The sequence below is a fragment of the Trachypithecus francoisi genome, unplaced genomic scaffold (assembly GCF_009764315.1).
Source record: "Trachypithecus francoisi isolate TF-2019V2 unplaced genomic scaffold, Tfra_2.0 Lachesis_group0, whole genome shotgun sequence".
Lineage (NCBI taxonomy): Eukaryota > Metazoa > Chordata > Mammalia > Primates > Cercopithecidae > Trachypithecus > Trachypithecus francoisi.
Window position 1 is genome coordinate 155,768,350 of NW_022681453.1, and position 27,747 is coordinate 155,796,096.

The window sequence follows — 27,747 nt, forward strand, 5'->3', positions numbered from 1 at the left end:
AAACCAAAACCCAGTCCCAACCCACTTCAGTCCTTCACTGGACTGATGCGATCATTCCTTACTCCCATCTGCTTAACAGAAGAAAGAGGGAACACTGTGTGGCAAATTATATCATCTGGAGTCTTACATATAATGCCTCTTACATATAATGTCTACATATAGTAAAAAATGAGTAGACTTGTGAAGAGGCATGAAAATATCATTGATAAGCAAGAGAAAAAAACAGGCAATAGAAGAAGACACACAGATCATCCAGATGTTGTGGTTGGTAGACAAAGGCTTTAAAATAATTGACTGTGGAGGAACTGGAGCTGTCACACATTGCAGGTAGAAGTATAAATTGGTATAGCCATGTATTGGTCAGGGTTTACTCAGGATACAGAAACCACACAATAATTTGGACAAGGAAATTTTAATATAAAAAAGTACTGTGTGTAAGAGGGGATTACCTAGTAAAGGGAAAAGAAAACGCTAAAGAATACAATTACAGCAGATATAAGGGACAGCCTCTAGGGCTGAGGCAGAGCACCCAAGGAAGGAAGAAACCTGGATGAGGTCCTCATCTTCACATTCTACCACCAGGCTAAGATCCATACCTTGCTGAAGATGGTGACAGATGATGGAGAAGTTCATTGTAGTTCTATGCAGATGCGATTCTGTATGAATCTACAATGGTAGGTACATGTCATTATACATTTGTCAAAACCCATAGAACTCCACAATACCAAGAATGAACCTTCATATAAATTATTGACTTTGGGTGATTATGATGTGTCAATGTAAACTCAAATATAACATTCTGAAGGAAGACGTTGATAATCCAGGAGGCTATGCATGTATGTGGGCAGGGGGTATATAGAAAATCTCTGCACCTTCCTCTCACTTTTGCTCTTAAAACTGCTCTTAAAAATTGGAAAAAAAAAAAAAAAAAAAAAGGCCGGACACGGTGGTTCATGCCTGTAATCCCAGGACTTTGGGAAGTCAGGGTGAGTGGATCACCTGAGGTCAGGAACTCAAGATTAGCCTGGCCAACATGGTGAAACGCCGTCTCTACTAAAAATACAAAAAAAAAAATTACTACTAAAAATACAAAAAAAAAAAAGATTAGCTGGGTGTGGTGAAACATGCCTGCAATCGCAGCTACTCAGGAAGCTGAGGCAGGAGAATCACTTGAACCAGGGAGGTGAAGGTTGCAGTGAGCCGAGGTCACGCCACTGTACTCCAGCCTGGGCAACAAAGCGAAACTCCGTCTCAAAAAAAAAAAAAAAAAAGCCAGAAGATCCTATGGATCTTACAGTTAGCCGGGAAAGAATTGTAGTAGCCATCTGCAGGGAGTGACAGCCTGATACCACCAGACTTGTACATCCCTGCAGATGCCAGAGTAGACAAGTAATCCTCCCACTGTGCACTGGCATTAGGTATATAACTGCAAGGTAACTCCAACAAAAGAGTGTTTAGGGGTGGGTGGTGAGAAACAGTAATTAAGCAAGAAATTTCTGAATTTACTGATAGGAAATGGAACTGGCCACGGCTTAATTTGGGAAACCAGGTGGAATGAGAGTTTTTTGGGTTTTTTTTTTTTTTTTTTTTTCTGTCATCCAGGCAGGAGTGCAGGGGCGTGATCTCAGCTCACTGCAGCCTCTGTCTCTCGGGTTCAAGAGATTCTCTTGCCTCAGCCTCCCAAGTAGCTGGGATTACAGGTATGAGCCACAACGCCTGGCTAATTTTTGTATTTTTAGTAGAGACAGGTTTTCACCACGTTAGCCAGACTGCTCTTGAACTCCTGGCCTCAAGCTATCCACCCGCCTCGGCCTCCCAAAGTGCTGGGATTACAGGCGTGAGCCGCAGTGCATGGCTGAGAGTTTCAAATAATGTTTAAGCTGAATAGCATTGTTTGAGGTAGTAGATTTAGAAACAATCTTGATGTTTATCACTGGGGAGTGGATAGGGAAGATGTGGTGAGTGCTTGCCATGAAGTACCAGGCAGCACCTGGACCAAATGTTCACACATAGCAACATGTATGGATCTTAAAAACACTGGGATGGTTGAAAAAGAAAGAGAATGAGAAATAAAGTGTATAACACAATAACCCCTATGTAAATTTTACATACAACACATACAACAAAAAATATTTTGCAAATATGTATACAAACAAGGAAATACCTATTAGAAACATTAGAAGGTTTTCCTATGGGGCATTAGTGCAGAATAAGAGTAGGAAAGGGGATTGTCTTAGCTTGGGTTCCTTAGAAAACGGCCTGTGCAAAGCGCATATACTAACACTTTATTGGAGGAAGGTACAATCCCAGGACAGCAAAAGTGAGAGGAAAAGGGAGGTGAGGCAGGAAAGGTGGGGAAGCAAATGAAAGATGGCGCACTAACTAGGTTGACCATAACCTTATCAAAAAATGCGTCCTTTTGGTCTGTCATGCAAGACATCTGAAACCACTGAGCACTGCAGTAGTTTCATTAGGGAGAGGAGTTTATCTCCTTCCTGTCTTATGTCTCTCACGGGTCAAAGTCCTTCCCAGGATGCACTCACTCCACTTCCAGGCTGTATCATTAGCTTCTCCAGGCAGCCACAGAGGGACCTAGATTCTGTGTGGTGGTGCTTTGCCCGCCTTAGGAGGTGGTGGGAATGCCCAGAGGTTCATGGGTCTGATCAGCCAAGGCTTGTGGCAAGATCTGCTGCAACTCCTGCTTCAGCAAGAACAATGGAGGCCCTGCCAGGGCTGGGATCTCATCCTAGTGAAGGCTGGGACAGCTGGTGGTGTTAGGAGATGAGGCGTTGGTAGTAGCAGCTGTGGCTCAATTGCATAAGTGGTGCAAGCCCTGGGGAGCAGATGGGCCCAATAAATTGGGTCTGATACAATGCCTCTGCATGGATTCCATGCATAATTCTGCCCAAGGTCACGGAGTGATCAGGGCAGACTTCCAGTACAGTATGTTCATTCCCCTGAAGCCGCAGGCTAAACCTGCATGTGGGCTAAGGTCCTAATTCTTAGACATCTTTGTCCAGATCCTACTCATGACTAGGCTTGGTTTTTCTCCCCGTGTCTGTTCTCAGGAGCAAGTCTTCTCTAGGATTGTACAACTTCGCCCTTCATGCTGGGAAATAAAGTTGAAAAGGGAAGAGGACCCAGGCCCAGCCACTAAAGTGGACGCATATTCTAATATGACTACTATGTTTGGAGTATTAACAAACTAGTCATTTTTTTCTGGTAACTAAATGACCTGGGGAGGTAGGAGCTGCAGTGGATCAAAGAAGCCCCACGCCTCCTCCATGGTCTTAAGCACTGCACATGTCCAGACCAGGGCAGACGTCCCAGAGCCTGAGCTTGTCACATCCAGGTATGGCACATGGGTGAGCCTTCAGGGCCAATCACAGGCTATTTATTACTTGGTTCATTTTCCTGGAGTGTTGTTTTTCTCAATGAATTAAAAGAATAAAGTTTTGAAATTTTATGCTTGTCAGTGGTTTTGTTACATGCAGATACAAACCAAATCAAGCACCTCCTGTTTTTCTCTCAATCATTGTCATGTTTTTTTCATGAAATCCCAGAGTTAACATTCAGTGAGTGACATAAAGACTTGGTAATTAGGAGTGCCCTGATGCTGTGGTTTGGATGTGGTTTGTTTGGCCCCACCAAGTCTCATGTTGAAATTTGATCCCCAGTGTTGAAGGTGAGGCCAGGTAAGAGGTGTTTGGATCACAGGGGCAGATTCCTGTGAATGGCCTAATGCCATTCTCAAGGGAATGAGTGAATTTTCACTCTTAGTTCCTATGATAACTGGTTGTTGGAAAGAGCTCAGTTCCTCCTCTGTACTCTTTCTTGCTTTCTCTCTCACCATGTGATCTGCACATACCAGCTTCATTTTGCCTTCTGCCATGAGTGGAAGCAGCCTCAGGCCCTCATTAGAAGCAGATGCTGGCAACATTCTCCTTGCAGAGTCCGCAGAATTGTGAGCCAAATAAACCTCCTTTCTTTATAATTACTCAGCTTCATGTATAAGCAACACAACATGGACTAAGACTTCTGAGCACTTGCTGGTAGACACGCTCAAGTAAAAAGACATGTATAGGGTGGGTGACTGCTAGAGAATGAGTTACTGCTGTTGTCTCTGGCCCACACAACTAGTACTGTGCCTGGCTGAGGGTGGGAGACAGTTAGCTTTTTGGATGGCAAATCTATGGTCATCTGAACTAAAATAACGAAACTATTTATTCTGGTCAATTCCCCAATTTTTGGGGAGCTGGGTGAAAAGGACTACGGGTCTTTTGAGTAACTTACATTTACTCAAAATCTTACATTTTCAGGCTGGGCATGGTGGCTCATGCCTGTAATCCCAGCACTGTGGGAGGTCGAGGCAGGTGGATCACTTGAGGTCAAGAGTTCAAGACCATCCTGGCCAACATAGTGAAACCCCATCTGTACTAAAAAAAAAATACAAAAATTAGCCAGGCGTCGTGGCATACACCTGTAGTCCCAGCTACTTGGGAGGCTGAGGCAGGAGAATCTCCGGGGAGTGGAGGTTGCAGTGAGCCAAGATTGCACCACTGCCTGGGCCACAGAGCAAGACTGTCTCAAAAAAACAAAAAACAAAAAACTTACATTTGATAAAAATGACAGTGTGGAGGGTAAAAAATCATTTTTAAAGCATTAGACATCTTTCTTCATTGAAAAAGAAAAGCCTTTAATAACATTTCCCGGAAGCTGATAAAAAGCTGACCTTGGGCGAGGCATCGTGGCTCACACCTATAATCCCAGTAATATAGGAGTTATTAAGAAATTATTTTTAGGCAGCTAGAAAGGCTTGGTGGAATTTTCCTTTAATAAAAAGCAGTCCCCAAACCATGTCTAACAAAAAACAGCCTGGAAGGTCAGGCTGCCAGCATAGATATGCATATGTAAATGCAGGTGGCTAAGAGCCAGGTCCTCCCAATATTGCGGTTCCCACTCCCTTTTCCTTGTCACTATTTATGTGAGTGTCATGGCACCATCCAGGTAAAACCAAGTGTGCTGGTGTCATGGTGACCGTCAGGTAGAAGCTGCATTTGCATAATAAAAGACGGTGGCGGAAGTGCCAGCCTTTTCGTGGGCTCTGTAAAATGGCACACCTGGTCAAACCAATCCCCTAGGCCCTATGTAAATCAATCACTGCCTCCTCAAGCCTCTTTACAAAATTGATCGCATTCCACCCTAAACCAAAGACCCCCTCTTGGGCAACCTGCTTTCTCAGTATGAGGAAGTTCTCTTTCTCTTCTTAGTCTGTTAAACTTTCCACTCCTAAACCCATTTCTCGGCGTGAGACAAAGTACCACAGGTAAATCCCCAGACAACGGAGCTGTTTCAGCACTTTGGGAGGCCAAGGTGGGAGGACTGCCTGAGCCCAGGAGTTTGAGACTAGCCTGGACAACACAGCAAGAGCCTGTCTCCACAAAAAATTTAAAAATTAGCTGGGAATGGTGTCATGTGCCTGTAGCTTCACTACTTGGGAGGCTGAGGTGAAAGGATTGCTAGAGTCCTGGAGTTTGAGGCAGCAGTGAGCAATGATGATTGGGCCACCGCACACCAGCCTGGGTGACAGAATGAGACCTAAAGAAAACAAAAGCAGCAGTTTAGGTAAGAGTCATTCCCTGCCACAGGAGCAATGCAACCTCTCAACAGGAGATACAATGACATTCTGCCACCCACAGCCTGGGGCCAGCTTCCTGAGCGTCTCCTCTCAGTAACTAAGCCCCAGTTTGTAAAACAATGGAAAAATGATCTTCATTTGTGGTCACATGTTTTCATGAGTTTTAGTACTTGAAATATTGTAATACCAAGTCAAAGAAAGAAAAATTGCCTGGATGCCGAATTTGAAATGCAGGGCTTGCTTGTTTTAAAGTAGCCCAATTTTTTGAAATCTAGTAGCATCATCCAGTAGCATCACGTCAACTGTCTTAACAAACAAGACAGTTAGAAAACACTTTTAAAATCCCTGATGGCTAGAATTTTAAAGTGTTATTTTTAATTAAAACAAATATGGTTGTGGTATGTTGTATTCCAAAATGCACACAAATCTTTGAGTTAAATATTAGTGATGTTTAGAGATCTCTAAATGCTTAAGGCCTTTTAGCATTAAGCCCTCAAATCTCCAGGGCAGCCATTCAGGAAACTTCGGGTGAAACACTGGAGGAGTGTGGTCCTTGATAATGAGGTCTTTGTAGCTTGACTGAAATCTAGCTCTGCCTCAAAAGTTTCAGGTGTATGGGCAAGGAGTTCTAATGGGCGGTTGGATGAGCATGCTCTCTAGGAGCCTCAACAATCAAGGGCAAAGTTTGTTACCTCTAGGGAGGTGTCAAGAACTGTAAATCATCTGAGATTTTACCCTCCTTGCAAGCTTACAAGTTATTCTTCCATAATCGTGATGGTGAAAGAATATATAAGTCGCTCCTGGGTCAGAGATGAAGGACAGTTTATTATTCAAAGCAATAGCAATAACCAAAGTATTAGCATTTTTGCATAGGTTTCCTGAACTGATTCCCATAGGACAATGCAGAGAGGGCCAGGTGACACCTGCACATGCAGCAGGTTGTGTTACAGGAGAAGAATCCTAGCTTCAAGAAACCAAAGCTTTTACACTGAAGAGTTAAGTATGCTTTCTACAGAAGGAGACACTATCTCTAACTTCCAAGGCTGTAAACAAACCTTTCCTTTGTCTTCCAAGGTTGTTCACTACATAAACATTCCTGAAGAGGTAGCTGGGAATAAAGCAGTCAGTGCCTCTGCTTGAAAAATATGCAGAAACATGAGAGACCCATGGAGAAACATCTGTCAACAGGAGGGACCTATGGTCAGATTCCTTTACAACATGTAGAAGTCTCCTTGTCATCTCCTCTGACTTCTCACTAAGCATGAACGGTGGGCAGCATAGGGCTCATTCGTTCAGGTCATGACGGAAACCTGAGGTTCATTATAAAAGGTTCACTAGGAAGTAGCAGGGACAATGTGCCCTACAGGGACTCACAATGCAGATGAGCAGTTTGATTGTAACCTTCAGTGACTACTACGACATGAAGAAACTGCAACACAGTCCAAAGCAGGTTGGTAGGCTCAGACTGGCTGCTTCCATTTTATGGCTCACTATCTTGTGTTTTCACAGTTACCTTCACAATCAACAAAGAAACTACTAGCACTAATAAGTGAGTTTAGCAAGATCTCAGAATACAAAGTCAATATACAAAAAATCAGGTGTATTTCTATGTACTGGCAGCATAAAATTGGTAATAAATTTTGAAAGTCAATTTCATTAATAATAGCATTAATAAATACAAATGACTTGCAAGATTGGTTCAACAACTATAAAACATTGCTGAAGTTAAAGAATAAATGGAGGCCGGGTGCGGTGGCTCAAGCCTGTAATCCCAGCACTTTGGGAGGCCGAGACGGGCGGATCACGAGGTCAGGAGATCGAGACCATCCTGGCTAACTCGGTGAAACCCCGTCTCTACTAAAAAGTACAAAAAACTAGCCAGGCGAGGTGGCGGGCGCCTGTAGTACCAGCTACTCGGGAAGCTGAGGCAGGAGAATGGCGTGAACCCAGGAGGCGGCGCTTGCGGTGAGCTGAGATCCGGCCACTGTGCTCCAGCCTGGGCGACAGAGCAAGACTCTGTCTCGAAAAAAAAAAAAAAGAATAAATGGAACACACATCCTCTTTATAGACTGGAAGACTACACATTATTAAGATGTCAATTCTTCCTAAGTCAGTCTTTAGGTTCAATGCAATTTAATTAAATTTCCAAGAGCATTTTTAAAGACATATTAACAGATTGACTCTAGGATTTGTATGAAAGTAAACAACTTAAAATAACTTAAAATAGACTTATAAATAACTTAAAATAGACAAATAAATTCTGAAAAAGAAAAACAAGGCTGGATGACTTAGATTACCTGATTTTAAGACTTACTATACAACTAGTAATCAAGTACTGGTATAAGGATGGTCAACTAGATCAGCGGAATCGACTAGAGAATCCTGAAGGAAACTCACATTTATATGACCAATTGTTTTTTGACAAAGACATCAAATCAATCCAGTGAAGAAAAGGAAAGTCTTCTCAACAAATGGTGCTTACGCAACCAGAAATCCATATGGGGAAATAAAAAACCTCATATCCCACTCAAATATTAATTTGAAACAAACGGTGATACACTGAGACCATGGAATACAAAGTAATAAAAAGGAATTAAAATATTGATCCACACAACAATTTGGATGAACCTCCTGGGGACTTATGGCTTGTGATCCTTGACTGGGAAGCTGCTACCCAACACGTTTCTATACTGTGGAAAGGGTGCATGATACCTTTACAACAACAACAATAATACTGGTTTTAATGTCAAGAAATTTTGAAACATATTACCTCTCTCCACAACATTCCTGAAAGGTAGGTCTTATTTCCCTATTTAAAGATAAGGAAACAAGCTGGGCATGGTGGTGGGCACCTGTAGTCCCAGCTGCTTGGGAGGCTGAAGTGGGAGAACTGCTTGAATATAGGAGTTCCAGGCACCTGGCAACATAACAAGACCCCATTTCTTAAAAAAAAATTAAAGATGAGGAAACTAAGACTGACTGAATAAACTGAAGTAGCTTCAACCAAGCTTAGACAGGTAGTAGGTGTACCTGTGATCCAGCCCACATCTGTCTGACCCTAAAGCTCCCAGTTCTACCACTCCCGGCTGCCTTCCTCAGAGCAAGGTACAGGAGGCACCTGCTGTTACTTGTTGAAAAAAGAAAACATTACACCTGGAAGGAGAGAGGAGTCAGGTTAGATGAAGATGTGTATATACATTCTTATCTTCTACGATGAAAAACGGGAAGGTATCTGAGGAAATACAGCCTGCTTTGGTCTATGATTTCCTCTTAAAGTGAGGAGGGTCATCCTTGTTTTACAGAGTCACATCAGTTCTGAAGTATTTTGATAAAGAAAATGCTCCTAGTGTCCAATTTGGGTCTCAGAAGGGTTTCCTTTGAGTAAACCACCACCTTGTGGCAATAAACATGAGTTGCTGGAGGAAGAGTTTGGTTTTTAATCTTTCGAACTCTAAAACATCTCAGTAGCCCTTAAAGTTAGCAGGTTTTGCATTTAAATAAAACAAACAAAAAAGTACATCACTGAGGGAAGGGCTGATTAAAAATAGATACATTTGGAAAAAAATCTGACTTTTGGATAATAAATAAAAACATTGACCCAGCTGGGAGCGGTGGCTCGTGCCTGTAATCCCAGCACTTTGTGAGGCCGAGGCAGGTGGATCACGAGGTCAAGAGATGGAGACCATTCTGGCCAACCAACATGGTGAAACCCCGTCTCTACTAAAAATACAAAAATTAGCTGTGCGTAGTGGCACATGCCTGTAGTCCCAGCTACTCGGGAGGCTGGCGCAGGAGAATTGCTTGAACTCGGGAGGCAGAGGTTGCAGTGAGCCGAGCCATCGCGCCACCACACTCCAGCCTAGGCGACAGAGCGAGACTCTGTCTCAAACAACAACAACAACAACAAAAAAAAACAGAAAACAAAAACAAAAACAAAAAACCATTGACCCATGTCACAAAACATGTAAAAGATGGAAGTTTTATTAAAAAGCAGGTGAGACCTGAGGTGATTCATTTGGGAAAAAACTGATGAGGTTCCACGTTGTCCAAACTGTACATTTTTTTTTCTTTGAGATGGAGTCTTGTTCTGTTGCCCAGGCTGGAGTTCAGTGGTACGATCTTGGCTCACTGCAACCTCCGTCTTCCGGGTTCAAGCAATTCTCCTGCCTCAGCTTCCCAAGTAGCTGGGATTATAGGCATGCAACACCATGCCCGGCTATTTGATATTTTTTTTAGTAGAGACAGGGTTTCACCATGTTGGCCAGGCTGGTCTCGAACTCCTGACCTCAAGTGATACACCTGCCTCGGCCTCCCAGAGTGCTGGGATTACAGGCGTGAGCTACTGCACCCAACCCAAACTGTACACTTTTGAAAGTGAGAGGGGTTGCTATTAATAATTGCAGGGGACAACAGGTGAAAAGTGGGGGTGTCCCGGCAAACTGGGGACATGTGGTTTACCTAAATTTGTTTCTGAGGTCTAGCCTGGCAAAGATGTGAGTACATTTTGTAATAGAGACCACATGGTAAGAAATTTAACGCTTTCAGAAAGAATAAACATCACTATCTTTCCGTGTGCTGGCAGGAGGAGTTTAGCATCTGATTTGAATTTTATTTTGGAAACTAAATTCTAAGGGAGATTCCACACCATTCAAGAGCTTGAGCAACCACCATCTTGTGGCAATGAACATGATTTGCATCTAATCAACTCAGTTTGCAATGCAGTGTCTTAAGGAGTGACTGTGGCTCTGAGTAATATTATCATGGAACTGAATATTGCCATGGGACTGAATGCAAGAAAAGAGTAGGTGGATTCAGAGCTGAAGTGGGAGAACGCAGGATGACAGGTAGGAAGATGCTCAGTCTCCAGCATATCCATCGCCCTGTACTTCACAGAGGGTTGCTGGGTACCTTATGGCCAAGCAGGGTATCAGCACTCCCTGGATGGAAATCATTTGGTGTATGCTTCACTTGGGAAGAATTCATATCTTAACATATATTGTTAAGATATGAATTCTTCCTATCCATGAACATGGAATATTTCTTCATCTATTTAAATCTTTGAGATTTCTTTCATCAGCTGTGATTGATTCCTAGTTTAATTCTATTGTAGTCAGAGAACATACTTTGTTCTATCCTTTTAAATTTCTTAAGCTATGTTTTATGGCCTAGATTGTGGTCTATCTCAGTGAATGTCCCATGTGAGCTTGAGAAAGAATCTATATTCCGCTGTTGTTGAATTAAGTATTGTATAAATGTCAATTAGATCAATTTGATTGATTTTTTCAGTTCAACTATATCCTTACTCATTTGCTGCCTGCTGGATTGTATTAAAATGATATCAAAATATTTTAATGGTATTTTTAAAATAGTATTAAAATATTCTATTATAATAGTGAGTTTACCTATTTTTCCTTGCAGTTTTATCTTTTTTTGCCTCACATATTTCGGTGCTCTGTTTTTAAGTACATACATATTAAGTATTGTTATGTCTTCCCAAATAATTGATCCCTTTAACTTTATGTAATGTCCCTGTTTATACTTGATAAATTTCCTTGTTCTGAAGTCTGCTTTTCTTGAAATTAACATAGCTACTTCAGCTATTTTTTTTTTTTGTCTTTTTTTTTTTTTTCCTTTTTGTGGAGAACGGGGTCTCGCTGTATTACCCAGGCAGGTCTCGAACTCCTGGGCTCAAGCTATCCTCCCGCCTCTGCCTCCCTGAGAGCTGGGATTACAGGCGTGAGCCACCGCGCCTGGCCGACTTCAGCTATTTTTTTAGTTAGTGTCAGCCTGGTATAGCTATCTCTATTTTTTTGCTTTTAATGTATTTTCTTGTGGATAACACATAGCTGGGCTTTGTTTTTGAAATCCACTCTGACAATCTCTCTTTTAATTGGTGTAATCAGGTTATTCACATTTAAAGTGGTTATTCATAGAGTTGGATTAATATTTACAATGTTTGTAACTGTTTTGTATGTGTCTCAGTTGACTTTCATATCTAATTTTGAATTTGTAATTTCATATTCTTTGCCTTAAAGAGAACGCTTGCAGACCCCTGAAAACCTGGAGACGCCCCGTACCTTGCACACATTATACCGGTATGTGATGGTAGAAAAGCTGCACAGTAGTCTTGGCAGGCGGGGCAGGAGGGATGCAGGGATTCACAGATGCGACTGTGCAACGCACAGATGCACTGGGTCTTTGCCTGGTGGGTTCAAAGCCTCCAGACGCTGACAAACGCTGCAGCCAATGAGTGGGTTCCCATAGTCCGATATGGAGGGCAAGGGGCGGGACTCCCTCCTGCTTCTCGCTGGCTGAGTTCAGAGTCTCCGCGAAGAGACTGCGTTTGGCCCAGAGTGGGCGTGGCTTACGTGTCCGCCGGCTTTCCTGGCAGGCCTGGCAGGGGGGCCAGGTTGCCATGACGACCGCGGCTAGGTCGCTGCAGACTCGGTTGGTGACTCCGGGCGCGTCGAAGATCGTGTGCCTGTCGTTCGCAGTGGCTCAGTTTCCCAGTAATCCATAAGAACAGTAGGGATGACAGGGTCCCATGTCGTTTTTTGGTCCGAAATCCTCGACCGGCGACCCTGTGCCCGGCAGGCTGCACCGCGCCCCGCGCACTGACTCCGGCCTCTGCGGGAGCCCCCTGGCCGGCTCCGGGGTGGGGAGGGGGCTTTGCAGATCCCCAGAAAACCGCCCGGCGAGCCACGAGCCCGCGGACAGCAGGCTCCGCTTCCTCGTGGGGTGTTCACTTTGTGTCAGTGTGTTGATTTGCCGCCAGTTAGAAGCGTCTTAAAAAGGGGCCGGGGGCCATAGGAGGGGGGCTTATCTGAAGGAGGCTCTGGGCTTGCTGATCCACGCAGCGGTTTGTCGCGAGGCTGCGGGGGAACGGCCCACGGCCGCGGTAACAGGGCTTCGTCTTCTTTGCAGAGCCATGGGCAGCAGGAAGAAGGAAATTGCCCTGCAGGTAAGCCTCAAGGGGCGCTAGCTTCCAGCTCTGGGTTGGGCCCGGGGAAGAGGAGGGTGATTGGAGCGGGGTTGTAGTATAAAAGTGACATTTTGTTTGCTAGCAGTATGTGACAGTGTTCCCAAACTTGAGTGATGTACTCTTCCGTCTTAAAGGGCCAAAACTTATCTTGGAACCCCAGTGATGACAAATTTTATGCAAACAAAATTAATGCAAACAAAACTGAGTAGAAGCTGTTTATATTTATAGTGCGTATACAACCATAAAACCTAAACATGCGTTAAATAAAACTACAAACCAAGAAAATATGAATCAACATAACTCGACGTGACCGTTATTTTGTTATTGTTGTTGAAATATAACTGCAGCTTGCACAGAGAATACAGTATAGGTTCTTTTGGCTTTGGGCATGAGTAACTGTGCTCTGTGGAGACCCAGTTTTCCCAGCACTGTTCTCATCAAATTTCACTTATTAACAAATATGTTTTGAGATATATTATGTGCTGGGCATTTGTTATATAGAGTACCTTACTTCATTTGCATGTGGGACAAGTGAATTCAGAAGCCAGCAACTGCTCTTTTTCTTGGTTCTGGACAATAAACAGTGGTTGATTCTGAAGTGATGATAAAAACATGCAGGAATAGACCCTGGAATTGGGAGAGAGTGCTTTGTCATAAGGAGATCATCTGGATGATCTTAACATGGGAACATTTTAAAACAAACTTTAAAATGTCTCATCATCACCTGGTCCCAGTAAGATGCATACTAAGGCTACAGCGCCTCCTAGATAATAGAGCTTTAGCGATTTTGAAACATCTGGTTTTTCTCTTATTGTCCTCGGTAGGATAGTTTGTATGTGGATTTCAAAAGTCTAGTGGTTTAAAAAAGAGGAAAGGGGAAAGCAGCATCATTCTAAGGGTACCCCATGCTGGGGGTGGGAGGGGTGGGGGTGGGGTGGGATTTTTAGACTGAAAGTCAGAAGACCTGATGTAGTTCTTGTGTCCTCTATAGCCAACTGTGTCTTTGACTACATCCCATACCTTCTCTGGGCTATAGCTTGCCCATCTATGGAATGAGGATGTTGTGTGAATTATCCCTAAGGGCCTTCTTCCAGCCTTGATATTCTAGAATTCTAGAGTCAGAAAGCACTTCATATATGAATGTTCTGGTTGAAGTAAATTCTGAGCAACTGGTCCTACCATTCTTTGCTGTGTGACTCATTTCCTCAACCCTCTGGCCTCCGTATCTTTTACATAGACAGGAGGGATAATACCTGTCCTTTAACGCCTGCAGAGCTGTGATGAGACTCCTTTAGACACTTCCTGGCTGGTCTGATGCGGTCTGTGGTGTCTCTAATGTTATTGCCCCATATTACGGTCATTTCATGTGTTGATGCCCTAGATCTCCTATGGCGGTAATAACTTTTGTTAGCAATGTTGTTATTTTTTCATGTGTATTACTCAGAGCTCTGAGTACAATGCAGTACTCAGTAAGTGCTCCCTCCTGCTGAGGGAGGAGAGTGAGTGGCCTCCCTCCCCTCTTACACTGAGGCATCTGTGTAAAGGTCACCTCTCTATAAGGTAAACCCCTCGAAAGCAGTGCCTAAAGTCGGCCAACCCAGGAACCTTGTCCTCTCTTTCAGCAAGGTTATTCAGGGTTCCGTTTATAACCGAGACAGACAGAAATCACAGGACATCAAGGGACAGTCTGGGTAAAAGGTGCCACACATTCCCTATTCATTCCCTACCAAATGCAAGGTTTAGTGAAGTCTGGATAGTTCCCACACCGTTCCGCTCTTACCTGGCTCCCAGGGCTGAGATTCTTCAACTGCCCAGAGTCCTGGCCCCAGAGCTGGTGGGACTCACTCCGTGACAGGGGTGGGCCACAGAGAGTTGCTGGTGACTTAAGTCTGAGCCTCTGGGTAGGGGTGGGGGGTCCTTCTGAACGCTTCTATCACTTTCCTCAGGACTGTAGTTGTGGGCCTAAGGTTGTATCAGTCCAGCTCTCTTACTTCATTTAAGGCATCAAGAAGACTCTTCTGGGTTTTTCTTCTACTTTTCATTGAAACAAAAAAAGTAAGGAGCATGCTTCCTTAAAAGAGAGATCTTTTTTCTTTTTCTTTTTTTTTTTAGACAGTCTCATTCTGTCTTGTTGCCCAGGCTGGAATGCAGTGGCACCATCTCATCTCAGTTCAACCTCCACCTCCCAGGTTCACTAATTCTCATGTCTCAGCCTCCTGAGTAGCTGGGAAAACAGGTATGTGCCACCACGCCCGGCCAACTTTTGTATTTTTTTTTTTTTAGTAGAGGCAGGGTTTTACCATGTTGGCCAGGCAGGTCTCAAACTTCTGGCCTCAAGTGATCTGCCCGCCCTGGCCTCCCAAAGTGTTGGGACTACAGGCATGAGCCATCACGTTCGGCCAAAAAAGGGGCTTTTAATAGAGGATTAGCAGGTGTTGCATGTTTCTTGCCCTTATTGCCAATAATGCATCCTATCTTTTTTAAAGGGACATAGACCTTGGCATACCAGTATTAATAATAATAGTAGGCCAGGCGTGCTGGCTCATGCCTATAATCCCAGCACTTTGGAAGGCCCAGGCAGGTGGATCACTTGAGGTCAGGAGTTCACAACCAGCCTGGCCAACATGGTGAAACCCTGTCTCTACTAAAAATACAAAAAATTAGCCGGGTGTGGTAGCAGGCACCTATAATCCCAGCTACTTGGGAGGCTGAGGCAGGAGAATCGCTTGAACCCAGGAGGCAGAGGTTGCAGTGAGCCATGATCATGCCACTGACTCCAGCCTGGGTGACAGAGTGAGACTCCATCTCAAAAAACAAACAAAAAACCCAGTAGTAATTTGTGTGGTCTTTTAATTTATATCGTTTCAAAGTAGCTCATCACAAAAATATGTTAATTACAAAGAAAAGGGGAATAATTTTACAGACAACAGGCCTGGCAGACCATGTTAATCCAGTGATCAAAGTGAACATCAGTAATAGGCAGATGGAAATTGTGTCTCACCTGCTAGGGAGTAGTGAGAGGAATGATCTTCAGCTTCTCCAACACTCCAACCAGTCCAGCCAATTTCAACCAGTCCAAACATGCACAGTCTGAATCCAATCAGGAAGAAACATCTCATATGCCCCAACTGAGGGACATTCTACAAAATACCTGGCATGTAATTTTCCAAAGTGTCAACATTGTGAAAAGAAGAGAAAGACTAAAGAACTATTCCAGGCTAAAGAGACTTGACAAATAAATCTAGCACACGTTTCTGATTAGCTCCTTTGCTACTCAGGACATTATGGGATAAATAGGAAAAGTTGTACTCTATCTAAGGATTAAATGTTCAAAACATGTCAGTGTTTTTTTCCCCTGATTTTGATTATTGTATTGTGTTACATAGGAATAATATATTCAGGAGTAATGAGATAACAAGCTGTAATTTACTTCCAAATACCTAAAAAAAAAAAATCCCTAAATGTTTATACTGTACTTGCATACTTTCTGTAAGTTTGAAATTATTTCACAGTAAAAAACATTATACAGAAATGTTTACTATTGGCCAGGTGTTGTGGCTCACACCTGTAATCCCAGCATTTTGGGAGGCTGAGGTGGGCAGATCACTTGAGGTCAGGAGTTCGAGACCAGCCTGGATGAGATGGTCAAACCCGGTCTCAACTAAAAATACAAAAATGGCCAGGTGTGATGGTGCGTGCCTGTAATCCCAGCTACTCAGGAGGCTGAAGCATAAGAATCGCTTGAACCTGGGAGGCAGAGGTTGCAGTGAGCTGAGATTGTGCCTCTGCACTCCAGCCTGGGTGACAGAGCCAGACTCCATCTCAAAAAAAAAAAAAAAAAGAAAAGAAATTTTTACATTAATGAAGAGGGATAATATGTATTTTTCCTTGTATTTCATATTTATAAAACCAGAACTCTGTGGATAAGAAAAAAAATGTGAGTGAATGGCAATAAATTCAACTTAATTCTGATACTAAGTGAAAACACAAATTTCAAAATGAGACCTAAAGTTTGATACATTCATGTACATTTTAAGGACACAAAAACAATTTATATATTGTTCCTGGACAAATAACATGTAAAATTATTTTTTAAATGCCTGAGACTAGTACACATTATTCTTAGGATACTGTTTTTTTCTGGGTAGGGAAGGAGGGAGATAAGGAAGGAGAAAAGAAGACAGAGGATAACTTGAACTGTACTTGTAAGTATTTCAGAGATAGAAAGAAATCTAGAGCAAAGAGATTGAATTGTTTCCCTGCCTGAGCCCTCAGTAATACAGCATTTGATCCTCTTTGGCTTTAGGTCAACATCAGCACCCAAGAGCTTTGGGAGGAAATGCTCAGTTCCAAAGGACTAACTGGTAATTCAAAGTAAAATAACTTTTTAGATCCATTCTTTTCTAAATTATTAAATGGTGTGATGAGCCATGAAGAAAAGGGCTGCAATGAACACTACTTTCCTATTACCTTGAACCTCATAAAAAACCAGGTGTGTGTGTGTGTGTGTGTGTGTGTGTGTGTGTGTGTGTGTGTCTGGCTTGAACATCAGTAAATTCAGTTCAGGAAATGAGTCGGTACTCAGGATTGTTTGGTGTTAAAAGTAACAGAAAACCTCTTCTAATTACCTCAGGCACTAAAGGAGAATGCATTGGAGGGAATACAGGGATCTCTTGGAACTCAAAGGATGGAAGGCGAGCCAGGCATCACTGGGACTTGAACCTGGGACTGCAGTCATTAGGAAACAGCAGGCCACTGTCTATGGGCCTCCTCATCCCCATCCTGCTGGCATCAGTTATTTGTTGCTGCTTAGCAATTTACCCAGAAACTTAGTGGTTTAAAACAACAAACATTGATTATCCCAGTTTCTGTGGGTCAGGAGTTCAGGTACAGCTTAGTTGGATAGCTCTGGCTCAGAGTGTCTCACCATGGTAGTTAAGGTGTCAGACGGGATCTCAAGGCTCAACGAGTAGTAGATTTGCTTCCCAGCTCTTTTGTGTGGCTACTGGCAGGCCTAAGAAGATCCACTTCCAAGCTCACTCATGAAGCTGTTGGTAGGAAGGATTCAAGTCCTCACTGGCTGTTGGCCAGAGACATTAACTTCTTGCCATTGGTTTCTCCATGAGGCTACTCACAACCTGGTAACTTGCTTCCCCCAGGACAGAGCTCTAAGAGAGGGCACAAGTTGGAAGTCACAGCCTTTTGTTAGCCTAATCTTGAAAGTGATATCCCATTGCTTTTGCCATACTCTGCTCATTAGAAGCTGGTCACTAGGTCCAGTCCACACTCCAGGGCAGGGGATTACACAAGTACATGAGGACCAGGAGGTGGGGATCATTAGAGACATCTGAGAGGCTGCCTACCACCTGCTGTCACCCACTCTTTACTTCTCGTTCTCATTCACTGCAGATATCTCTGTGCTCTGTTACTCTCTGTGTGCCTGCTCAATTTTTCTGTGAATATACCTGCTCAGTGTGCTTTGTATCTGATCTTAGCTTGCCCATTACCAAATGACGTCAGCATTTAAGCCCATTCAAGCCAGATAGGATATCATGGCCCATCACCAACTGCAGAAATCTTTCTTATTCCCCGACCCAGTGCAAAATTAGCTTCCTCGTATGAAATCTTTCTGGAACCTCTGTGTGGTCACGTCCCTCCTGGGAGCTCCTAGGGCACTTGGGGTGAGTCTCTGTCTCAATCCCTCCAGCACACACCCCACTTGCTGTGGCCCCTGTAGGGAAAGACCATCATGGCTTTTCCCCTAGACTCTGAACACAACGGCATTGGCTTTTTCTTTCTTTTTTTGAGACTGAGTCACCCAGGCTGAAGTGCAGTGGTGCAATCTTGGCTCACTGCAACCTCCGTCTCTGGGGTTCAAGTGATTCTTCTGCCTCAGCCTCCCAAGTAGATGGGATTACAGGGACATTCTCTCACACCCAGCTAATTTTTATATTTTCAGTAGAGACGGGGTTTCACCGTCTTGGCCAGGCTGATCTCAAACTCCTGACCTCAAATGATCTGCCCACCACAGCCTCCCAAAGTGCTGGGATTAAGGTGTGAGCCACCACGCCCGGCCAGCATTGGCTTTTTAATCTCACATCTGTAGTAGACTTGCCTGGGACTGAGGCTGAGTGAGTACTAGATAAAGGCTGATCCAGCTGTGTGGGTGTGAATATAATCCCTCAAACACTCCACTGTTTGAGGGATTATAAAGTCTTTTTGATGGTGCCAAGGCTTAACCATTTGTCCATGTGTCTTGTCTGGGCAACTGGAACATGACTCCAGGTGAAACAAATCATTATTTCCATTTCTTTAACAACCGTGAAAAAACCACCATTCCTTAATTTTTTGAGAATGTATCGTGTGCCAGCCACCTTGCTAAGCACCCTTTGTGATAGTAGCTAACATCCAGTGAGCACTGACCCTCTGCCAAGCCTGGTCTAAATGGTTCAAGGGCCTCTGTTGACTGAAGGTAGCAGGACCTCCTCTTTGCTCCTTCTCATCAGGCAGTCGAGGAATATATAGATATGGAGCATATAAATACATAGATATGTGTTTTTCTCTCTCTCTCCAGCCAGCAGAAATTTGCTTCCAAAGTAAACCAACAGCATCTTGGAAACCTTGCCTTCTGCTGGCTCATTTTCACCTGCTTTCAATATGCCAAAGTCCCTTCAGGCCTACACATGCATGCACAGACACACACATACATACACACCCACACACGCACACACACACAGACACACCTTTTTCTTGTCTCTGCCATTCCGTCCATGTGGCTTCTCTGTTTTGCTTCCTCTCACTCAGAGTCAAATCAAACACTTCCTCTCTGTTCCTTCCTACCCCCTACCCCCATCCCCGCTTCCTCCATAACTTTGTGAAGGTGCCTTTGTGCCCACCACTCCTCACAGAGCCAGGGCGTCCAAGAGGGAGGGAGAAGCTAGTAGCAATGGCAGATGCACTGTCAATACAAATACAGCACAGAGAGTTGAGCTCCAGCTTTTTTCCTTTGGGATTTAAACCTGCCCTTTTCAGTGGGCCTGTGTACAGGGCCCTCTAAGTCTTCAGGGACATTTTCCTGGCTTGACCCAAATGCCCTTTTTGGCCATCATCCACATAACTGTAGTAGGTTAAAATAAAAAAATAAATAAAAATCTGTCAATTGTGAAACTCTTGTCTTCAGGAAAGCCCAGAACTTTATCCTCTACCTGGATGCTGTGGAACCCAAATCCCACTCTCCTGCTTGGATGTCTGGTTGCCTTTGTGATCACTTGTCTTAGATTTTCTGGTTGGTACTGAAAACCCAGCCTGTTTAGAGTTGAGTTTGTTCTCCTTTCCCCTCCAACAATCTCTCCCCACCCCTCGCTAGTTCTTTTTCTCTGCCAGGCTCAAAGGTGAAGTCCTTTTCACACCGTCTTCATTTTCATCCCTAGTATTCTGCCTACATTCTTTTCATTCTATCCCCTCTGCCACCCGTGTGTCTGGCTTCCTCATTCCTCCTATACCCAGCTTGGGTTCTCACATTCTGCAAAATTGTGCTACTTGGCTGAACCAATGAACACTGCTGAATTTATGCATCTTGCTTCTTCCCTGGAGCAGCTGAAAGAGCATGGGCTATGGCATCAGGCAACACAGGATTTAAAACTTGAGTCTGCTGTACTGTGGTTTAAATGTGTCCCCCTTCAAAATTCAGGTGTTGAAACTGAATGGCAAAAATAATGGTTTTAAGAGGTGGGGCCTTTAAAAGGGGAGTAGTGCCCTTCATGAGTGGTGCCCTTATGAAAGGGTTTGATGGCAGGAGTTTATTCCTCTTGCCCTTGACTTCCGTCATGTGAGGACACAGCATAATTCTCCTCCAGAGGGATGCAGCCCTTACCTAACAACCAAACCTGCTGGCACTTTGATCTTGGACTTGCCAGCCTCCAGAACTATGAGAAATAAGTTTCTGTTCATTATAAACTGCCCCAGTCTGTAGTGTCCTGTTACAGCAGCATAAATGGACTAAGCTATACTGCTTGAGAATTTGCTTTCTTACCTTAGGTCCATGACTTCATCTCTTTGAACTTCAGTTTCCTCATCTCGATAGTGCAATAATGATATCCATCTCACTGGGCTTTTTAGAGAAAAGCAAAGTGCACCTGCCCTCTTGCAGCTAAAGCAGAATAGCTTAGTCTGTTTATGCTACTGTAACAGGACACTACAGATAGGTAGTATATAAAGAACAGAAATTTATTTATTACAATTCTGGATGCAGGCAAGTCCAAAATATTAGCTCCCTCTTCTCTCTAATACTTACTGTAAATCCTCGTTGCCTAGTGATTCAGGATAGAGCTCCTCAAGCCCCACATTCCAGATTCCTCCAGTGATCCCTGCCACCACTTCCTACCACACCACCTCAGGCAGGTCTGGTCCAGCAGGCTGCCCAGGGGTCCCTGAGTCTGCCACCTATGCCTGGCTGCCCATCCTTTGCACCACAGTCTCCCTCTCTGCCCATCCAAGCCTGGGCTCTCTACAATGCCCAGTGCAAGTCACCTCTTCATGGGAAGCCTTCCTTCCCTGGTTAGTACAGAACAGTGTTAGTACAGTGCCACCAGTCTCTATACTAACTTTAGTCATGACAATTTATATTGTATTATATTAATAGTTCTCACTTGATGGGAAAATTTTGAAATGTGAATCTGCGATAAGTAAAATCACAAATTGCATGCTATTAAAATTGACAGAGTTAATCAACTATTAGCAATTTTGACACTATCTCCCTGTGACTATGCTACTCTAGCGGTTGAACTGAAATCCTCACCTGTGTAGAACAGGCATGAACTCTGGGAGTGTTGAAGCCTTTTGGCAGATATCCCTCCTCTAAAATACGGCCACTGGTATGTCACCATCTAGCCCTTGCTGTCGCTTCATGGTCGTGTGGGGCAGGTCCTGCACAAATCCAGTAGAAGGGAGTTGGCTTGGTTTGCTTAGCTTCCTGTAGATCATGTGGTTCACAACACTCAGATGAGAGGGTTCCTCTACATCCAGCCCTGACATGTACTATAGATTGGGACTAAAGAAGAAAAAGGTATCCAAGTTTCTCTCTAGCTGTCTATCAGGCTCACTTTCTGGGAGAAAAATGTTGATTTTTCTAAAGTAAATAAAACTCTGCTCCACCCAAAGAAAGTGGCTTTTAATTCATCAGAAGAAAAGGTCAAACCTGTGTTTATTATGGAAGGATTACATAAAAGTCAATTGTGTGCTGCTGGGTCACCTACAGTGAGTGACCTCTCCTTTTTAAAATAGACGTTTTCAGTCTAATTCCAATATCATTGAGGGCCACCCTGTGTTAGGCCTAACCCTGAATGTAGCCTGGAGAACCCTTAAGATAAAGGAGCCATATTAAGAAAATTATTTTCTGCTATACTTATACTGTATTTAGAATTCAGTATACCAAGTTCATAAGAATGAGGGCTAGCTGTGTTTCCATACTTGCTTACAATCTCATGGGATAGTAAATCCCTTTAACCATTAGATATCCCTGCAAATGAATGTCCATTTGAGGAGGGTTAGAATGTATAGGTATACATTTTGCCTGGTGTGGTGGGCACTGGTGTCTACTGAATGTTCCTGCTTCTTGGTTCCACACAGTTGTTGATGTCTATCAAGGCTGGTGTGGCCCATGCAAACCTGTGGTGAGCCTCTTCCAGAAGATGAGGATCGAGGTCGGCCTGGACCTTCTGCACTTTGCATTAGTAAGATTCTCTCTCATCCAACAGTCATACAATATTGTAAAAAGAATTTAAAAATTTAAAAGAGTCAGGAAGGAGAAGTGTGAGAGTAGTCTTTCTCAGATCATTAAAAAGCAATCAGTATGGACTTTTTGTTGATACTGTCATGATACTTTCTAATTTCTCTAGCTATGAAGGTTCCTATTCCCCACCCCACCTCCCTATATCACTCTTGGCTTGAGCAGTTCTTGGTGCTATATGAAGAGAAGAAATATATGTCACTCAAATGCATATTCTCTCTCTTCTTTTTTCTTTCTCCTGTCAACCAGGCTGGAGTGCAGTGTTGGGATCATGGCCCACTGCAGCCTTTGCCTCCCAGCCTCAAATGATCCTCCCATCTCAGCTTTCCAACTAGCTGGGACTATATAGGCACATGCCACCATGCTTCACTAATTTTTTAACTTTTTGTAGAGGCAAGGTCTCACTATATTGCCCAGGCTGGTCTAGAACTCCCGGGCTCAAGCAATCCTCCCACCACAGCATCCCAAAGTGTTGGGAGTACAGGTGTGAGCCACCACCCCAGCCGCATCTCCTTGGCTCGTGAACACTGTTGACTGAAATGTCACTTTCAGATTTCCATCCTCTGCTCCATAAAGGGGAACTTATAGCAAATATTTATTTGGATGAATGTATGGAAATGGGAATAAATTCCAGAGAAGTATTCAACAGACACTGTTGATATGCTGCATGGGTTTGAGGTTCATAGGCAGTGAAGACAGGAGAAAATATGACTTACACTAATCACTCAAGAAGTTGGACTTCAAGGACTTTGCAGTTCCTCCTTTGGTAGTCAGTCTTGGTGCTTCCATAGGGAGTGTGCTGTAGAAGGGCTTGTGTGGGGGATCTCTTATGCCCATGTGCAGCAGGTTTCTCAATGAAGTCGGTGCCTGAGGACCTTCACCTCGGTTGTCAGTCATGGCTGCAGAAGGACATTAGCCAGTAGCGCTCCCTTGGACTGGTACAGTAGCTGGGTGGGGCAGGAGATACTCTTGCTTCCTCCTCATTTGATTCTTCAAGAGAGTACATGTCTGCAATTTTATAGGACAGCTCTGATTAGCAGGAACAGCATGAGAGCAAATCGGGGCTCCACCTGGGGAAGTCAGTCCTGGGGGTGTTCAGTTCCCTGTGTGGTTTCCCACCGATCAATCGGGCCCTGCACCCCCTGCACCCAGGGTAGCTGCTGATAGTGGTTTTCTTTAGGCAGAGGCAGATCGTCTTGATGTCCTCGAAAAGTACCGAGGGAAGTGCGAGCCAACCTTTCTGTTTTATGCAGTAAGTACATTTTCAGAACCAGAACTATTTGACAATTGCACATCATTAGAGTTCAAAATAGAAGCATCTCACTGACATTAATTATCTTTGGGAGAATTAATGGGAACCACCAAGAGGCCTCACAGATTCAAACAAGTGATGCTGTTTTCTCTGATGCCTCCCAGTCTTTTTTTATGATGTTGGCTACATAAAGACACCCCCACCCCCAAGTTGAAGTGGTGATACAAGCTGTTGACTAGGATGGCGACCTGAGGGCCCTGCGCCCAAGGAGGTGGATGACACAACACCCTGGTGGTCACTGTGCTGGGGCAGCCTTCCTGACTTGGTGTACACGGGGAGAGAGTACCAGTCACTCAAATGTACATGCTCCTTTTTGGCTCATGAGTACTCTAGACTTGAGGCTTCACTCTCAGAGCACAGGGTTTCAAGATTTCTATCCTTTGCTCCATAAAGGGGACTTTTTGGTAAAAACAGATACTCCTTTATGGGGCAGACAAGCTCTTCATTCACCCTTATTTAATCACAAAATGTGAAGATATGTTTACAGAAAGTCAGAAATGAGAGGGACTATTGAGGAAAGTCAAGTGGCCCAGTGTTTTGAAAATATAATTTGGATGTCCTTGGGTGTGACATCCATGGTCCAGCTCCATGCCCCTAAGGGCCCATTGTTTCACACTTGGCTTCCCAGGTTGAGGCCACCTGCTAGGCTCTGATGGCAATGGATCGATATACCTCCTCACTCAGACCAGCCCCCTCATTGTAGAGTCAGGAATACCAGGATCTACTCAACCAGGTCTCCGAACACCAGGCTAGGGTTGTTCAATTTTGAAAACTTCAGCCTCCTGGCCTCAGCACTGCAAGTATTATAAATTGGAAACTTATGATAAAACATTATTTGAGCTTTGGATTTTAGTAGGGAGACTGAACTTACATGAGATAACATGATTGGGAGGAAAAGAGGGAGAAGCAGGGAGGAGCTTGGAGATGAGCATGCCCCAGACACACTTGACATCAGAGCTTAGCTGCAGAAATGGACCACAATGGCTTAATTGCCTGAGCCCAGAGCAATTAAAGCATAAATCTTACTTGGCTGTATGGGAACATGGGCCACAATCTTCAACCCCATGGTGGTCCACTAAGGGATGGGATGGAAATGGAAGGAGGACCCACTCTATGTGAACTTCTCCCTCTCCAGATTCATTTCTTTGTGAGTACAAACGTAGAGACTTTTGGCCAGGCGCGGTGGCTCACACCTGTAATCCCAGCACTTTGGGAGGCCGAGGCAGGCGGATCACTTGAGGTCAGGACTTTGAGATCAGCCTGGCCAACATGGTGAAACACCGTCTCTGCTAAAAATACAAAAATTAGCCAGGCCTGGTGGCGGGTGCCTATAATCCCAGCTACTTAGGAGGCTGAGGCAGGAGAATCACTTGAACCCAGGAGGCAGAGGTTGCAGTCAGCTGAGATCATGCCATTGAACTCCAGTCTGGGCAACAAGAGCGAAATTCCATCAAACAAACAAACAAACAAACAGACTTTTGAAAGAGTTAAAGCAGAAACTCAGGTTCATCCCAAATACCACCTCGACTGGGAAGCCTTCCCTGACCATCTCAGATGATGCTGGCAATTCTTGCCCCAAGTTCCAAGCACCTTATAAATTTCCGTATTACTTACGGCAATTATAGTATTGTAATTGTTTCTTTGGCATGGCCAGTCATCCCTCTCCCCACTCTAGTCCCCATTCATGAAGGCTGCAGCTATGTTTTTTCATGTTTAATGTTTATATTCTTTGCCTCTGCCTTGGTGCTTGGTATAGTAAGTGCTCAATAATATTTGTTGAATGAGTAAGTCATGTGTAAGCCACACTTAGTCACTCATAACTTACTATGTACTGTTCCTCCCTTAATGAACTGATGGTTACCCTGGAGGAAGCTTTGAAAGGAGTGGCATGGCCTAGAAGGTAGAGATCAGAAAAAGAGAAATCATTTAAAACTAGGAGCAGACTGGCTGAGCGCGGTGGCTCACGCCTGTAATCCCAGCACTTTGGGAGGCCTTGCATCACGAGGTCAGGAGATCAAGACCATCCTGGCTAATACAGTGAAACCCTGTCTCTACTAAACATACAAAAAAACTAGCTGGGCATGGTGGCGGGTGCCTATAGTCCCAGCTATTTGGGAAGCTGAGGCAGGAGAATGGCGTGAACCCGGGAGGCGGAGCTTGCAGTGAGTCAAGATCACGCCACTGCACCCCAGCCTGGGCGACAGAGCGAGACTCCATCTCAAACAAACAAACAAACAAGCAAAAATCCTAGAAGCAGACCTGAGAGCGTCCTGGCCAAGGGAGGGCAGCAGAAGTGAGCACATTGCTATGAGCCTGGGGTTGAGGGACCTTGATCTTGGGCACACTCCTAGACACTCTCGCCATCTCTTGCAAGAGATTAATATTTGCCAAGAGTATTTCATGCTGTTTGTAACATATTCCAGGGAGGAGAACTGGTGGCTGTGGTTAGAGGAGCAAATGCCCCACTGCTGCAGAAAACCATCCTAGACCAGCTGGAGGCCGAAAAGAAAGTGCTGGCTGAAGGCAGAGAACGGAAAGTGGTAACTGGAGGTCACTTCTATAAGCAGCTAACTCACAAGTGCGCTAGTAGGGCCAGATCAGCAGTCCCCATCCCCCTTACCCGACTGTCCTGGAGCCGTTGGTAGACAGCTTCATAAAAGTTTCACCTGGATCTGTTCCTCAAGCACTGTGCCCTGGTGATATGTGTGCATTTTGAAACCTTCTTATAAAAGCCATCTCTTTCATCCAGAGCACTTTATCAATTTCCCTTTCATCTCCCACTTCAACTCTTAACAATGAATTCCGAAATGAAAATCAAGTTACAGAATGGAGTGATGGGTAAGAGAAGTCAGCTATCCTGGGCTCCTCTCAGCCTTGAGGTGAAATCTCTCCTAGTGACCCATTGGCTCATATTCCTGAAGGTTTTACTTGTGAACTCAGAGGGCTCATTTCTTTAACTTAGAAATTAAGGTCTGTCATTAACATGAGAAATAGAATCAGCATAGTTTGTGATTTTAATAAATTATTTCCATGATAACATTGACTGCCAGTTCTTCAAATAATTGACTGCCTTTGAAAATCAACATACCATACGTAGAGAGATATTTCCTGGTGCTTTGAGCATCTGGCAAATGTGACTCCACACCATTCCATGTTCATTGTTCAAGTTTTCTTATTAAATTCCAAATAGCAAAGCTCCATTTTTATGGAATGGATTAGAATCAAATCATATTTTTCCCAAGAAACCTGGCCATTTTCCCTCCCGAAAGAAAACTGCAAATGCTAACATTTTCATGTGCCTCCTCCAAGGGAATATTATCTCTCTTTACTGCTTCTCTGTACTGCATAGTCAATCTCTTAGTATTTACTTACATTTCAATTCTTTGTCTTCTTATCAACTATCTCTACTTAATGCGTATGAAAAGAGGCAGACTCTAAAACCTAAGATAAGCATGGCTTTTCTTGTATTCTAATTCTGTCAGCCCTACAGCAAGCACCCAGCCACCAAAAAGGGTCTTGCAAAGTTTCCAAGACTGGTAACTTTGACATTTTTTTTCTCTGTGTTTTGGAGCTTTGCTTTTTTTAGTCTCTACAGGTTTTTGAAGGTTTTAGTGGTAATGTTAATTAGCTAACTACTTTCTTTTAATGATCAATTTATACTAGATTAAAGATGAGGCTCTTTCTGATGAAGATGAATGTGTTTCCCATGGAAAGAACAATGGTGAAGATGAGGACATGGGTGAGTGCAGAACCAATGAGCAAGGGAAAAAGGCAAAGCAGACTCAGATTTGATGTGTGTTTAAAATAGATGAGTATTCAGTTTATTGAGCAATCTGAACTCTGAGAAGATTTTTTAATGGTTCATAATTCTCTTTTAAAAATTGATATATAATAGATGTGCATATTTTCAGAGTACATGAGATAATTTGATACATACATATAATTAAATCAGGGTAATTGGGATATCCATCACCTTAAATATTTATCTTTTCTTTATGCTATGGATATCCAAATTATTTTCTTCTAGC

The 27,747-nt window shown here is 43.7% G+C and overlaps 1 protein-coding gene across 3 annotated transcripts in view; it reads left to right on the forward strand.

Moving 5' to 3' along the window:
• The first annotated feature begins 11,912 nt into the window (after window positions 1-11,912).
• NME9 (NME/NM23 family member 9) overlaps window positions 11,913-27,747 on the forward strand; it is a 28,562-nt gene continuing 12,727 nt past the window's right edge. The window contains exons 1-7 of one of the 3 annotated variants that reach the window (XM_033212531.1): window positions 11,913-12,376; window positions 12,563-12,599; window positions 16,927-16,984; window positions 22,248-22,351; window positions 23,588-23,659; window positions 26,143-26,259; window positions 27,383-27,458. In XM_033212531.1, coding sequence (XP_033068422.1) covers window positions 12,183-12,376; window positions 12,563-12,599; window positions 16,927-16,984; window positions 22,248-22,351; window positions 23,588-23,659; window positions 26,143-26,259; window positions 27,383-27,458 — 658 coding nt within the window. In that variant the 5' untranslated portion in view covers window positions 11,913-12,182. The remainder of the gene's footprint in view (window positions 12,377-12,562; window positions 12,600-16,926; window positions 16,985-22,247; window positions 22,352-23,587; window positions 23,660-26,142; window positions 26,260-27,382; window positions 27,459-27,747) is intronic. The other 2 variants (XM_033212533.1, XM_033212532.1) reach the window with 2 other exon arrangements.